The sequence below is a fragment of the Toxoplasma gondii genome, chromosome VIIb, assembly GCF_000006565.2.
Source record: "Toxoplasma gondii ME49 chromosome VIIb, whole genome shotgun sequence".
Classification (NCBI taxonomy): domain Eukaryota; phylum Apicomplexa; class Conoidasida; order Eucoccidiorida; family Sarcocystidae; genus Toxoplasma; species Toxoplasma gondii.
Genome location: NC_031475.1, coordinates 622,783 through 637,821, shown reverse-complemented (window position 1 = coordinate 637,821; position 15,039 = coordinate 622,783). Strand labels below are relative to the sequence as shown.

Sequence of the window (15,039 nt, the reverse complement as noted above, 5' to 3'; positions counted from 1 at the left end):
CGTGTGTTCTACAGCCTCCGTGACTAGCAAACGTCAATTTTGCTAACGAGTAGAGAGTCCCGCATTTTTGGTAGTACTCAACGTTATCTGTGTGGGGGTTTAGGTGTAATTAGGAATGAGCAGGGGGGAAGGGGCAGGGAAACGATTATGCGGGCAGCGACTCGCTAGTGACGATAGAGGAGCCGTGCAACGGTGAGACTTGAGAGATGATCATCTGTCATGGATGCATTCTCGCGCAGAGCAACACGCGTGTGCCTGAACGCTGCTCTACTGACACAGTCGTACTGGAGTTGGCATCAAAAGGGTGAGAATACGAGGTCGTGGAATTGGAGGCAATCGGGGGTTTACAGCCTTTTTTTTCCTGTCACAGGTACACTTGCCGTCACAACCCATGAGAGGTCGAGTGCATCAGCCACCGTGGCCTTGTGCCGGCAGATTCCACGCGCATTTACGTCGACTCTACACGACGAGCACACACAGCTTGCTTACACACTTTGTTTCTATGCTTGATTTCTTGGAAGTGGCCCGCTGATGGCGGACGTCACTCTCCGCGAGCTGAAGAATGGAAACGTATTTCAGTGAGAGTAAACAGCTAGACTGGGTCCCAGCCGTTTACCTAGACGAGATATAAGGATAATCTCCATGCATTACGTCCGGGGAAGGCAAATTGTCGGACGAACTCACCCACAACTCTTTCCCTCTCTAGATCTTAACCTTCAACAAAGCGACAGCCTGAGTTCCGAAAAGTGTTGCGTGGGAAAAAAGAGATGCAGAAATACGCTGGGATTGCGTACGTAGCTGGAGTTATTCAGTGACCAAAGAGCACATCCGTTGAAACAGCAGAACAGCCGATAACCGGGGCGCCATTTATTTTGATAGCGTCCACAAACGCGTGAGATACCAAACGCAGCCGCCTGAACGAAAACACAACGTGTAAAAACTTGCCCCGAACAAATGGAACTGGCCGCTTAGAAAGACTGTCCTGTAAAGCGAAGAGGCTAAGTGAAGACCCGCGCTGCAAGAATTGACAGCGTCAATTTGCCATCAAGCTAGACCACTGGCTGAATAAAGATCCTTTTCAATCGAACGCGCAATGAAGGCTTCCACATCCTTGCAGAAACAACGTCACAAACGGAAAGCATCTATACGAACACAAGTCGACGTCTTTTCAACGGCTGTCCCTTCACTTTTCTTTCTCATAATCCACTCTTTCCCTGGTTTCCACGCTTCATCGATAATCAGCGGCAGAACGGCTAAATCATTCGCACACAACAGTTCCAGCCATGAACTGTTGATGAACTACCACTCGAGTATGCACAGCTCAAATCTAAGATAGTAGTCGTAGATTAATCAGGAACCGCATGAATACTAACACACTACCAGTTCCAAAGAGACATGGGAGGCCAAAACACTACGTCTTCCGCGAGGGCAAATCCGACGACGCCGCTTAGAAGCTGAAATACCCTTCCAAACGAAGTGCCTACCACTATTGCCTCAATGCGTATCGATGCTTGAAACATATGGAGATCTATGCCAGATTTATCGCTCTCACTCCCGCAGGAATGGAACAGTTTCGTCAAGCTGGTAACCCAATAGACGCCAACGGGAACCGCGAGAGAAATACGTGTTACTCGGTGTAATTCAATGCGATTCCGTGGAAACTGCCGACATTCTTTCTGCTTGCCTATTGCGGACAGAAGATGTTTCTGGGTCTCTCTGTGAGGTAAACAGAGGAAACTCACCTACGGCGAGGCCGAGAAGCACGGAGCCAATGAGACCATCTGGAAGGAAGTTCCACATCCACACCATGGCACGGCAAACACCTCAAAAATAGTTCCTCCGGAATCACACCCCAGGTCCACCGGGTAGTTACAGCGTGCACTCAGATGACAGCTCACTGAACGTGCTGCCTGTCATAGGCATGTGCTGTCTACATTTCCAGTTTTTCCACGCATATTTGACAAGTCCTTGGCACCGTATACCACGAAGATACCGCACAAGACGCTCACGGAGTCAGTTGTTGTCCACCGCAGTGAGTCCTGCAGTTGGGCAGTGGAGAAGTTTAACTCTGCAAAGTCTTTTCGGGTTTTCCCCGGGAAAAGCGTTAATCCACTTGCAACCAAGCTCTCCGAAGCGACGCAGACATGGTGTGTTATAGGAGTCTGTCGGCCGGACTGCGACCATTTTTCGTTTATACGAGCGTGCGCTGTCACAGTAGGTATACCGCTCATCTCAGCATCATTCCAGAGCAGCCAGCCTGGATTCCGCATGACCTCATACTAGCATGCCACTGACCCCTCAAAACAGAAACGTTATTGACACTCCCTTTGCCACCGCCTTCTCAACTGGCTTCCAGTAGGTACTAGAAAGCAACGCACGACGATTTCCTACAAAACACAAGATGAGGACACGAGCCGTGGACACAGCCCCCGCTCTCACCATGGGAAGCCCGGTCTATGATTAGGCTGTGCAAAGACAGGGCAGACAGATTTCGCGGCTCCTGCATCAACAAAAGCATACACATCTTTCCACTCTGGTTGTTGAATACAGTGAAGCCATTTTAACGTTTTCCCGCATGCATACGTAAGAACAAACGAAATATATGATTCAGTCGCCCGACAAAAGTGTTTCCATTGACAGTGTCCTTGGTTTTCCACCTCAGGCTTCAGCAGTACGGAACTTGGCAAGAACATACACATCGCCGGTCCGACGCGATCCGCTCACTTTCAATTCTTTCCTTGACTGTTGACGGAGAGAGTGGACCGTGTTTAAAAATAAAGCCGGCAATGACAATTTTCCCCCCCTACTCGAAGGTTCAATAGCTCGGATATCAAGAACTTAAATTTGATCTGCGGTCGACTCTTTGAAGACTGTGAGCTTTGGATCTACCATTCTGATATGCTGCATCTCTGCAAGGGGCAGTATCTCTTGTGTGAAGATGTACGAGTCAACTGGTTCCTACCTGGACCACTCTACGAGTTCGACTCCTTTCACGAGCTAGTGCGTAGACTAGATGTATACCGCATTGCTAAATTGATAGATTGGCCTTCGATGTGTTGAACACTAGCACTTGCACAGGGCGCTACATTCCATACAAATACATGCAAGACTCAGTTTGGATTGTTCGTTATCCTTGTGCGACAAGAAGCTTGTTTGATCCAGACGTTATCTACACGGGAGACCGCCCACACGCTCGCTGCTACCACAGAATGGGAACCTTTCGACTTTTTCAGGCATCACTTTACAAACTCTAAATCTTAATCTGCGTGACTAATTCAGCACCTTGTTTCGGGGTCCTCATTCACGCGCCGCCCTGAGACAGGCTCAGTAAAACTCTACAGATACGTCGTAATTGCTATCCAGCTTAGACAGTATACATACATGACGTATCTGCCTACCCGTTAATGCAACAAACTCTGTTAACACAGGGTGCGGGTTTCAAATTCCTCAGGGGGAATCACCGACTTACGCGTTTTGCGATACCCCCTTGAAACGAAAACACAGTCCCGAATGTCTTCCCACATATTCAGCGTTTGACGGGCAGTACCTCAGGAACTTCCTGCGACCGCACTGTATGGCTGTCCAGCCTGGGGATGCACGAAGAACTGTGCGGGGTGTGCAGATCGCTCTGAACCTCCCTTTTTTCTCTTACCAAACGGAGAAGAGTTTCAACTCTGCGTTTTGCGAGATGGTACTCTCCCAGTTTAAGGTGCGCTAGGGAAATCTGAAAGAGGCAATCGGGCCTGCACGTGGACAGACAATAGCATGGCATACAGCTGGATCGATGAGCGAACTGATAGATGCATGCGCGGCGGACGCAGAGAAACGCAACTACAAATGCAAATTTATCCGCTTAAACACCAATTGACTTCCACGGGAGGAAATGGACGTTAGTCGTAACAAAAGCGAAGGGACCATTCAGAACGTGCATCAGTCCTTCCACTTATTCGGAACAAAAGGAACGGTGACACCCTCGTCCTCAGTGAAGGGGATTTGAAAGCTGCGTGAGACGCCTCCCCTCAAACAAGTACCTCCGCAGTCACTGGCATTAACCGCGGACAGAAATACGGATGCAACAATCACGCCCCACACGGAGACGTGTACACAGAATGGATGAAGTGCCACCCGCGAATACCAAAGACACCGGCGGATCTGCGGAGAAGCACTCATGTCGTTCACCCTCGACGGAAGACGCGGCACTCCGAAAAATCGTTGGCAATCCGGAAGCATACCGCACTCGTCATCGGTTTCACCAGGTCGTTTTGCCTCACTGTCCCCGACACACGAAAATCGGATGCACACAACTAAACAAGACCAGAGAACGCCCCATGCAGCAGCCATCATAACCTGGAGGCAGCGCAGACTATCTCTACTTGAGAAGGAGGGTCTCTGTGAGCGAGGCATGCGGAATTCCAGCGAGCGTTTGTGGCATTCTAAAAAGCTTTGAAGCGCAAGACGAGGCTAAAGCAGGAGATGGGTCGAGAACGCTGCCGGGAGGGATGTTACTGCCGGATACTGCATGTGAATGAAACCGAAACTTTAGCGCAAAGTTGTCGCTTGTCCCAGTCACTCAGAGGCGAAGCCGCTATAAACACAGCCGAGGCGACGAACAGCACAAAAAAAGGGTCTCCCTCGCATCGAACGGCGCGAGGCTCCACCGACGGGCGAAACACGCAAGTAACGGACTTGGCAAGAGAAAGTTGAGTCACGAACGGATTCGATTCTGGAAACGACGCTGAAAAAGCTCACCGGTTAAAACCAATGTCGAGAAGTTCACCGAAGAGTTCCAGAGACTCCCGGACTTCGTCTCGGTTTGGCGAACAGGACAGAAGGCATGCATACTCAAACTGGAGTCGCGGCGACGGACTGTCCATACGTAGTTGCTGAAAAAAGTCCCAACATACCACGGTCGGAAAGAAAGGAAATCATGGTCGAGGAAGTGGGTTGGTGGCTCACAGTTCAACACTGTAATCTTTTTCTGAGTCACACTCTGTACCAGGTGATCTAAAATCGCAATGTCGGTTTCTTGTGCCTATGAATCTCATTGATTAATGTGTCACAGGCAGTCCATCTTCAGTCGCCGTCTCACTGATATTTCCAGATACGCCAAGGAACAGCCACAACCTTTCAAGTGGTCGAAATACCCAGGCTTCGTACAAACAACACGGAAAAAAGAGATGCAGAGAGACACGTGCGTCTCGGTGAACGCGGCTCAAAGGCACCCGAGTGTGTGTGGCGAGTATATACGTTAATGACAGAGTGTACGCAGAAATCTGGAAAACGCAGTCGTTCCCATGGTGTGTGGGGGCACTGACCGCAAATGTCGTTGCTCTTACACACAGAGACAGACACGTTTCCCTTGGAGACTGCTGTCGCTCGTCTTTGCAGCGACATAAACGACTCGGCAGACCCTCGTATACTCTGTAACATCATCCTGGAGTTTTAGCATCTCGGAGACATGACTATTTGTCAGCGCCTTGTGCTCAGTAGAGGAGAGCGACGAAACCTTCTGCTCCTGGATGCACACTCAACAGCATGCATGCGGTCCGGTTGAATCCCTAAAAATTTTTTTTCTTACTGCATTGTATTGTTCCCTGAGCTGCTGAGTCTCGGCTTGGAGACTGAAGTTGGAGTCTTCCATTCTCGTACAGTGCTCACAAAAAACGCGTCTTTCTTTCTGGACACGTGACCGTCACCCTGTGACGCGAGCCGCAGAAGCTTGGCGTCTTCGGTGGCTGAGGTGTGTACAAGAGGTTAGTCCGATCGCTGAGTCGAATGTGATGAGAGGGACTTGCAGTTGGATCTCAGAAGACTGCGCTGTTCTTGGTATCTTTTCTCGAATTTGCAGCCATGGACACGGCTAACAACGACTGCGTCGGCTGGAGGGACGGCGGAGTTCGTGCGAGGAAATTTCGGAAAAGAAACTCCACGGCTCTCTACGACAGCGCTCGATGCAGGGGAAGTGGTGGGAATTCTGGCCGGATGAAAGCAGACGAAAACAACAGAAGGGCTGTTGCGAGTTAAGAAGCAGCGTCTCGGTCGAGGTTCCCCGTTTCGCGAGGCGAGCTCCGTGCAGGGGAAAGCGGGAAAAAGACGAGAAATATGAAAGCGAACGACCTTCCAGACAATTCGAGAGACTCACGGACAGGGAAGCCCGATCGGCAGAAACTAAAAATTCACACCGTGGCTGCTGTCGCTGGCGTTGACGACTGTGCACAAGACACAAACCGCGGTGAGGGGAAAAGGGTGGCTCGAGGGAGACTTCACTTTAAGAACGACTGAGAAACACACAGAAACAGAAGACCGGCGCTTGAGTGGCGTTCAGATTCATCCGTCAGGCGCAGAAATATCGTCTTTTTTCCCAACATAAGTATCCAGCATGCAAGAAAAGAAGCGCCGCACGCTGCCTCTCCGTCTGCTTGAGAGTAGATGGACACGAAGTCGGACAAACAGGTGTTTTCCACTTTTCTTTCCAATCCGGATGGCATAACTGTTCTCAGCGGACGTGAGGGCCGAGTGGAAAAGCTTCCTCTGCAACTAGGTGGAAATAAATAACAAGTGCCGCCCTGTTTGTCGTTTGTTTTTTGCAAACCATAGTGGTTCGTCCTTTCCCCGGTGCACGTCTTCAAAAGAGACAAAGCGGATATGATTCAACGAAAACGTGAGAAAAGCGGTTCGATTATCCACCACTGCCTAACCATCTGAGACATATACAACAACATGAAAGCCAGTTCTGACAACCGCGGTCAGTGAGTTGTATCGTCTGAAGACCAGCATATATGCACAGCAGTTTACCAGCAAATTAACGCACGGACAAGGCACGTTTGACGATGCATTCTCCTACCTACAAAAAAGACGAGAATACCGCAATTCCGTTGTCAGTTGTGTTCCACAGCGAACCACTGCAGATCTGAAAAAACTATATATATATATATATATATATATATATATATATATATATATGCGTGAGACGCGGAGAATGAAGCAGACGCTCTCCATGAAGGAATTGCACAAGGCGGTGGCGGCGAAAAGGCGCGACAGATGAGGGGAAGAAACACTGGAATTTCTTGAAAATTATCTGTTTCGATCGTTGCTGACAAATCCTTTTCTTAAGCTGTTTGTAGTTCGGGCGCCTCCTCACCTGTTTCTGCGTGCGTGGGAAGACAGCACATGGACGCATGTTGAAGTATGCAAGCCTGTTGTAACAGAAGCCGTTTTCTTCAGAATTGCACCGGGCGTCTCTTCAGCCCACGTGCAGCATGAAGGAAGGAAGTCTGTTATTCCCTCAGGGCAATCGTTGTTTACTCATGCTAAGTGGAACGCCACTCCTTGCGCATGTTGCAGAATATAGCAAACAGAATGCTGCAGGTGCCCATTCAAGTTCTCCAGAGAGACAGAGACTAAATTGAGACAGATGTCACGTAATGCCATGAAACAAACCATCTTCGTAGACCGCGAAAACTAGTCGCAACGTTGACGTGTTTTTTACCACTGCTGGCGGACAGCCATCGCTACGAAATAAAACGTTCTGACTGTCATTATCTGAGTTGTGCAAGAAGCGAAAGAAGGATGAACGCTACCATCTGCAGCTGGTGAAAGTCTGCTACTTCCATTGAAAGGAATTCTCTGTCCGGTTCTACTGTAGCGCCTCAATGCCAACACAATCTCACATGTAGAACACGGGAATCCAATAACCGACGCAAGGGGAGTTTACCCTCGAGGATGCCTTACTTTAGTGCACGTAATGTTTGACCTATTCAGTCGTGTCGAAGTGCTTCAGATTTCTGTCGTTTCTTTCATACCGATCCTAAGAAAGGAGAAACGCCCTCCCCAAAGTGGTTAACTCGTTGTGAACTCTTCCTACGGACACGAGGCAGCTTGCACCGTCGTTAGTTTCACGCTAGAAAGAGGCTTCCTCTCTTTGTTTTCCACTGAATCGTCGACCCGAGACGATCTAAAACTTTGTCCGCAACTTACATCCACAAAGGGACATAATGAATCTTGGAACGGTCTATAGTGGTCTTCCTCCTCAATCCAAGCTGAACTGTGGTTGATCAGGACTGAAGTCCTCAGAACTAACTCCGAGCTGATATCTGCCGGAGCGCATTCAGCTGGAGGTGCAAATGCGCAGGAAATGTGCACGTCTATTTGCGTTTGTAGACACTCGTTTATATCCACGTGCACGTTCATACGAAATGTTCTATGTCCCCGTACGTGAAAGTTGGCAACTGCCACGGCAGCGGAAAAAACAAAGAGATTTCTGCTCAAGAGCGAGTGCTAGCCTCTCTCCGGAGAATGGAAATCGTCTCTTTCTTCTGTGGTCAACGTATCCTTCGCATCGAGATTGTTTGCAAGGAAGATTCCCAACGGTCTTCAGCGCATGCAGATAATTTCATCCACGCGGTTCAGCTCGACCAGGCAACATTTGGATGAGGTCATTCCAATGAGTCAAATGGCCTGCCACTTTTCCTGCGGGCCACCGCGTAGAACCAGATCAAAAACGAATTTCATCTCGCTGTTTATCCTGGTTTTTGCGACCCTCATCGTAAGTAACCTCCGCGATATCGTCTCCTGCTTTTCCGCGCTCGAAGAGCCACGCATGACACACGTTCCAAAAACGGACAAGCGAGACACTGCTTCTTCAAGTGGAGATTTTCTAGATTTCCAAGCTCCAATTCTCGAGACGAAGAACTTCCTCTCTTCATTTGCTTGCCGAGTTAAGACGACACTCGTGCCAAAACAGTTCTTTTGTCTGCAACTGCGCGAACCCGCGAGTTGTCAAGACGGCTGCGCGTCGATTCCGGGCACAGTTTGACGATTGCGTTCCAGTTTTCCCTCGTCTTTTCCTTTTTGCTCGCGACAGCGCGTCTCCCTTCCTTCATTTACATGCAGATTGCTTTCGTGTTGGACAAGTCCTGGACGAAATCACTCAACTGTCACAAGACATCGCACCCGCGGTGCTCGGTGAGGAGCCTCACCATTTTTCTTCAACTTACCGCAGACGTCTGATTCTGCGCGTGTACATGCACGACTTGTTGTTTCCCTCCCTATCTACTGTGTGCCTGCAACATTCTCATCCGAGCAACTAGGGCCTGCAGGCTTTCGCAGTCGTAGATTCGCTTCCCCTCTCTTTCGAGCTGTCAACAAACCGATATAGACCAGTGCATGCACCCGATGTAGGCATCCTAACACGCTCGTTTTACACGGTGGTACGGATGCGTAGCTGTCGATTCAGCTGGAGTTCTCAATTTCGTTCTGTTCTGCGTACTTCCGAAGAAATTATTCCTTCTCAAGAAATGCCTCAAATGGCGACAGATGCTCCCGAGGCAAAATCCAGACCCGTAGAAGCCGAGGACGCTGCCCCTCCAGTCGAAAACAAAGATGATAACGAGGCTCTCGAATTCATCGTCTACAACTGCAGAGAGGTCACTGTCTACAAAATTCCTCCGAGGACGCCCCAGGGTCACCGGTGCGTTGGAAAAAGAAGTTTTGAGAAATAACCTCTCAACGTTCAATCACTTTTCCATTATACACTAGCACTGCTTGCCAAGTTCTTTGTCTCCGTTAACGCCGTGTCACTTACACAGATCGACCCTATATTCTTTGTTCAGTGAGTACTTGGCTGCCGTTCTGTCCCAACTGGTTGGAAATCGCGGTGAGGTTGCCGGTGTACATCTAGTGCTTCTCAAGTTCCTTGCATCGCTTTCTCTGTCAGCGTGAATGATACGCTATGCACGTGCTTCTTGAACAGCCGAAAACGTGTGTACCCTTTCACTCGTTTCGCGGCGTCTTTTCTTCGCCGCCGTGCTTCGATGCGGCGTTCTCGGAAGCGGCTGGGTCTACTTGATAGCCCCACAGATACTCCACTTTCTTCGCTAGGTCGTGAAGTCTTCACATGTTTCCCTGTTCCACGACCCACGCTTGCTTTCCGTATCGATATTGGTGGGTCGGAAGTCGTTTCGCCTCACACTGAATAAGGCATCATTCTTAATAAGAATAATGCGCTTGCAAATGTTATTTTGCGTTTGACGGAACTTCCACACCCCGGTGCCTGAGTAACGGTTAACCGTTGTGAAGTACCACTTCACAACTGAATTGCGTTTTCGGCAAGTTGTGCGGGTACGCACTTTCCACTGTTTTTGTATCTCGAGAAAAGCACACGCAATGGGAAGAACATGCATGCGAGCTACTCTGCATCCAGAGCGCATGCTCGCTGATGCGGAACCGTTACTGAACGTTCTTCTGTGCTCAGAGCAGAGAACTGGAAAGACGTTCTGTGGGCAGGAAAACTTCAAGTTGCCAGCAAGGGTCGCAAGTCTTCCATACGCCTGATCGACAAACAAAGCGGTAAGTTCTGCATGCGTCGGAGACACCCCTGTTCTCCGAATTTCTCTTCCTCATGCAGAGTTGGACTCTTCTTACACCCTCCACTCATCTCTCACTCCATGCCTCAGTACAGCTACCTGTCGGGCTGTCTCTCCATGTCCACGTGCTCAAATGAATTTGTATATATGTATGCATCCGTATCTATCTTGTTATCTACCTATCAATCTATCGAGCTATCTGTGTACTTATCTGTGTTTCATTGTATCTGTTTATCTACCTATGTGTGGATATATGCATACGAATATTTCTGTATCGATCTTGGCTCTCTGAGTACGTCCGGATATTGAAGTCTGTATGACTGCATGCGTTCTGTTCAGGACATCTTTTTGCTGTCTGTCCGTTGCCGGAGAACCATGAGGAAGCAGTTGAGAGAGGTATGTGAGCTAAGCGTTTTCATGCTTCTTCTGTGCAGCTGGTAGACCCAATGTGAGGAATTTACATCGATGCATTGAAACAGTTTACTGAACGCACAGTACGTGGTATTCGCTACTGTCGAGGATTGGTAGCTCGGGTTCTTTGTTTTCCTTTTCCGAGCAAAAGTCTCCGCAGCAGTCGTCTACACACCCCAAACCATAAACCTTAAAGGAACGTGTGTCCTCACTGGATGTGGAGATCGTCTTCGCTGTTCTTCGACTTCGTCCATGGGGAAACCCTGTGTTGTGCGTCGACAATATCCTGCGAGTACCCCTGTTTAGTCCGTGCTTCCTGCCCATTTTAAAAACTCTACATGTCCGTCAATCAACAAGAAGCGCGCGAATCATTGGGCTGATTCTGTTTTGTTATCGTGACTCATTCACACAGCCCCAGAATCATCGAATTCTGTATTCCATTGTGCATCTGTAACTTTAATTCGAGCTGCCCTCGCGCCTCCTCTTATTCGATATGAGCTGAGTTGATTCGGTCAAGATGAATGCGAGGAAGCGAGTGTCTATACAGCCTTAAGGGAGCCGTCGAAACATGGGCTGCCTTCTTGTTTTTTTGCCCACTTACATTCACAGGAAGTTGTTTTCTTACTGGAAGGTGTGCATCACTGCATGCGCCTCGAAGCGTTTCCGGGTCTATAATTAGTGGAGGGGAACTGTGAAAATTTCTGTAAAAATCAGTGGTTTCCACTTAATGTCAGATTGCTCGATTTGAATCAAGAAAGCCACCGAGTGGAGTGCCCAGGAAGAAATTTCATCAACTTGAACACACACCTGCTCTCGAATTGATGTTTTTCGACGCAAGTTGCTCACGACATTCGTTCAAATATCGTCTCTCTTCGCAGCGGTTGACAGTTCGCGGTATTTTGTTTTCCGCCTCGACAATGGAAAAGGTACGAGGAAGTGGCACTTTTGGAACTTCTCAGTTCACAGGAGAAGGCAGGAAAGGGAAAAAAATCCTTGTCGCGTAGGGCGGAACGGTTTTACAATGCGACCTCCCCTTAACTGATTCTTCTAATTCCTCTGAATACAAAGGCCACCGCAATCGAAAAAGCTATGCAAGGCATTCAGAAGCAGCGAGAATAGACAGAGAAGAAGCGAGGGAAGAAGAAGAGCAGAATAAGGAGAGAGAGAGATAATACGAAGAGAGAGTAGGGAGAGAGAGAAGAAAAAGAGACAAGATGAAAGAGAAGCATACGAAAGAGAAGAAGAAGGAGAGCAAGTACAGACGCATCAGGGCTTCAGATGTCTAGACTTCGTATGGAGGCTTTGTTCCACGCGCTCGTGGTTGTCGTTGCTTTTCTGTCGGCTCCGGCAGGTCGACACGCGTATGTCGGAGTCAGCTTCGCTGACCGTAACGACGCCTTCGACTTTACTTGTGCTTTGAACGAAGAAGAGAGGTAAAAAATTAAGAAGAGACTGCTCTCTACGCGCTAAAACAAAGTGACAGTCCTTTTGACTTTTACTTCAAGGGTAGGATTGAAGTCGATCGAACTCTCTGTGCGTGTAAAAAAGCATGTGCTCTCTTTTCTCCAATCTTTCGAAAGTCGCCAGTCAGATGTCTTCGTCTGACCTTAGTGAGGTTCACAGAAAGTGGAAGAAATCTTTTTAACGCAGAAACGGGGTCTACAGATCGAAAGCAATCGAGAAAACAAAGACGGGAGAGGCGGGGCCGCCTCAGGTGCAAGCGTCGCGAGATTCAAGCTGTGAATACCCGAGTGCTTAGTGGTCAACAATTCATGATTCGAAGTGTAGTCAGGAAATAACTGCCTTCTTGCGTCCTGGTTTTCTGTCGGAAAGAGCCGTGGCTCTGACTCGTACTTGTGATGGAACAGATTTGATTCCCTCCAGCTATTTATCTGTCTATATATATATATATATATGTATACGTAGGCTGTCGGAGTCCTTTAGGTCACCATGTATGCATTAACGGTGGCGAGTGTGGTGATAGTTCCTTTGAGTCACGAAGACGTAGAGTTCTGAACGCAGTTGAACCAAGCATGTTAGGACTGGGAAGTTTCAGTAACCACAGCAGTGTTTTTGCGAGACCTCGCTCGAAAAACAATGCCTAAGAGCAAATCGTATTGGCATCTCAATGGCGGCTTCACGAACCTGTTCGCTCTTTACGTTTTGTATCGTTCCTAGACAAGGCAGGAGCAGCAGAGAATCGGACCTAGAGGCCTCATGTTATCTGTCTGAATTTGTGTTTTCACAGACACCGGTTTCACGAGCTTGTGGCCTTTCTTTTGACGACGCTCTCTGGGGAGTCCGTGTTTGTATCGCGTGAAGCTGCCGATGTTCGTGTCCACACTTCTCTCGGCGAGTCCAGTGTGTCAAACAATGTGCTTCTCGGATTTCTAGAGGTTCTTGAACTTTCGACGTTTTTCTGTTTCCTTTTCCAGGAGACAGCGTGCCGCGAGGATGGACGGACCAACAGACGCCGAAGCTCCAAGTGCGAGCTCGTCGAGTGCCCCCGAACGGGACTTCCGATTGATGGAAGGTAACGAAAACCGAGAGACGAATTCAGTTTCTTGCCAAGAACAAACTCGCAGAGGCGACACCAGCCTGTATCCGCTTTTCTCCTGTGCAAACAGGAGACGCCTTTGTGTTGCGAAGCAAACGCAGGAGCGAGAAAAAGAGATGCATCGTTGTCTTCTCGCTTTTTTCAGCAACAGAAGCATGCGAATTCATGATGATCCGTGCTGCAGCAGCCTTTTTCGTGCTCTCGTGTGTTGTGGTGTGTTGTAGGTCGCGTGAATCGAGAATGGGTGACACGTGAAACGCCAGTTACCTCCGGGAGAAATGCAAACACGTGCCATAGATGACCACAACTATACTAAATGCACTTAACGTGATGGCCATATGAGAGACACAAGAGAACTTCGCAGCGCTCACAGGAATGCTTGTCGATTCCTTTGGGTTTCACTAGACGAGACCGTGGTGTTGTCTTGCGCAATTTTCCTGACTTCTCAGGTGAAAAGATTCGCGTGAACATCCCGGGCATCAGGTGCAAATCAAGGTACGCGCTTTGGAAAAGATATTCTCCAAAGAAACACTCGCAGACGCCAGGTCTGTGAAGACCCCTGGGGCTGCGCTTTTACACCGTCATGCATAGTCGCTGCTTAAAAACGCTCCGGAGAGGTCGTTGCCGAACGGTTTGTTTTTTCTCCACGCTTTGTATGTTTGTCCACTTTCGATTTCTTGGTTTTCTCCTCAGAGCGAGACCCTCTCAGTCCGATTCGGAAACACCGTCGGCAGCAGACAAGCCATCTACTCTCTTCTCGGGGCTTTTGCCCCCGCCCCCAGAGAGCAGAAGTCGAGGTGGGTGGTTGAACTGTAGAGGACACGAATATCAGTTGAATGCTGCCAGAATATAAACCGTATGCGGCATGCCTCAAAGACCTTCCAGTTACGAGAAACCGGTGTCAGGCCCGCAAAATACTGGTTTGAGCACTCCGCGAGGGACGTTGAAAGTTTCATATCCAGGCGATTTCTTCTCACGAAAGGACACACTGTGCCTTCCGTTTTCGCTGCTTGCTTCAGATGCAGAGGGACAAGAGACGACAGGAAATCGACAACAAGGTCCCACAGTAAGGATCATACGCGATGGGGAAAAAAGACATGTGCATGGTGAAATGTCAGCGAATCATACACATTTCTTAATCTGCGAGTCACTGAGGCCTACATAGGTGTACCACTCGTTGACTGGGGTGTGCGTACAGCACACAAGATCAGTGTGCGAACATTTACAGATATTCACACACGTAAGTGTACCTGTAAGTAGGTGTGCACATCCATTTGAGGGTGTGTACGAACCATAGTTGGGGTGTGCAAGGCCAGAACTAGACACTCAAAACAGAGGAAGATCATGTTTCGAAGTGTCTATGTTCAACATTGTTCACGACGCTTTTTCTGATACGACGAATTTGCCAGTCGGTTCATTGAACACGGTCTGGTACAGTGTCTGGCTTGTTTGACCAAGAGGTTCGACCACAAAACGTCCTTTTCTCCCGTCGATTTCAGCGTACACAGCCACGTGGTCAAGAGCAGTACGCTTGTTTCGAAGAAAATGTAGAGTTCGGAGAAGCAACCGGGAGAAAGGCCTCGCTTTGAATGCGTTGTGGCGCTCTTAAACAGACATGATCATATCTGGTGTCGTGTGTCTTTCAGATACCGAGCGATTCCTTTTCCTTCGAGTTCACAGACTTCCAGCGCGGCGAATGAACGTGCA

At 48.8% G+C, this 15,039-nt stretch overlaps 3 protein-coding genes across 3 annotated transcripts; 2 read left to right on the top strand and 1 right to left on the bottom strand.

Annotated features, from left to right (window-relative positions):
- Positions 1-867: 867 nt before the first annotated feature.
- Positions 868-5,641, bottom strand: TGME49_263323 (tetratricopeptide repeat protein 11, putative; the record flags this gene model as incomplete). Its single annotated transcript, XM_018781322.1, has 6 exons — positions 868-914; positions 1,743-1,781; positions 2,440-2,500; positions 3,653-3,743; positions 4,750-4,883; positions 5,579-5,641. 6 exons carry the CDS (start codon positions 5,639-5,641, stop codon positions 868-870), a joined length of 435 nt encoding a protein of 144 aa, XP_018637157.1.
- Positions 5,642-8,380: 2,739 nt separating this feature from the next.
- Positions 8,381-9,009, top strand: TGME49_263327 (hypothetical protein; the record flags this gene model as incomplete). Its single annotated transcript, XM_018781323.1, has 2 exons — positions 8,381-8,545; positions 8,893-9,009. 2 exons carry the CDS (start codon positions 8,381-8,383, stop codon positions 9,007-9,009), a joined length of 282 nt encoding a protein of 93 aa, XP_018637158.1.
- Positions 9,010-9,215: 206 nt separating this feature from the next.
- TGME49_263330 lies at positions 9,216-15,032 on the top strand (the record flags this gene model as incomplete). The annotated part of the gene is made up of 10 exons (XM_002365392.2): positions 9,216-9,469; positions 10,253-10,347; positions 10,704-10,760; positions 11,654-11,701; positions 12,127-12,208; positions 13,211-13,308; positions 13,782-13,827; positions 14,026-14,129; positions 14,352-14,398; positions 14,979-15,032. The coding sequence occupies 10 exons, from the start codon at positions 9,216-9,218 to the stop codon at positions 15,030-15,032; spliced, it is 885 nt and encodes a 294-aa protein (XP_002365433.2).
- Between the last annotated feature and the right edge of the window lie 7 nt (positions 15,033-15,039).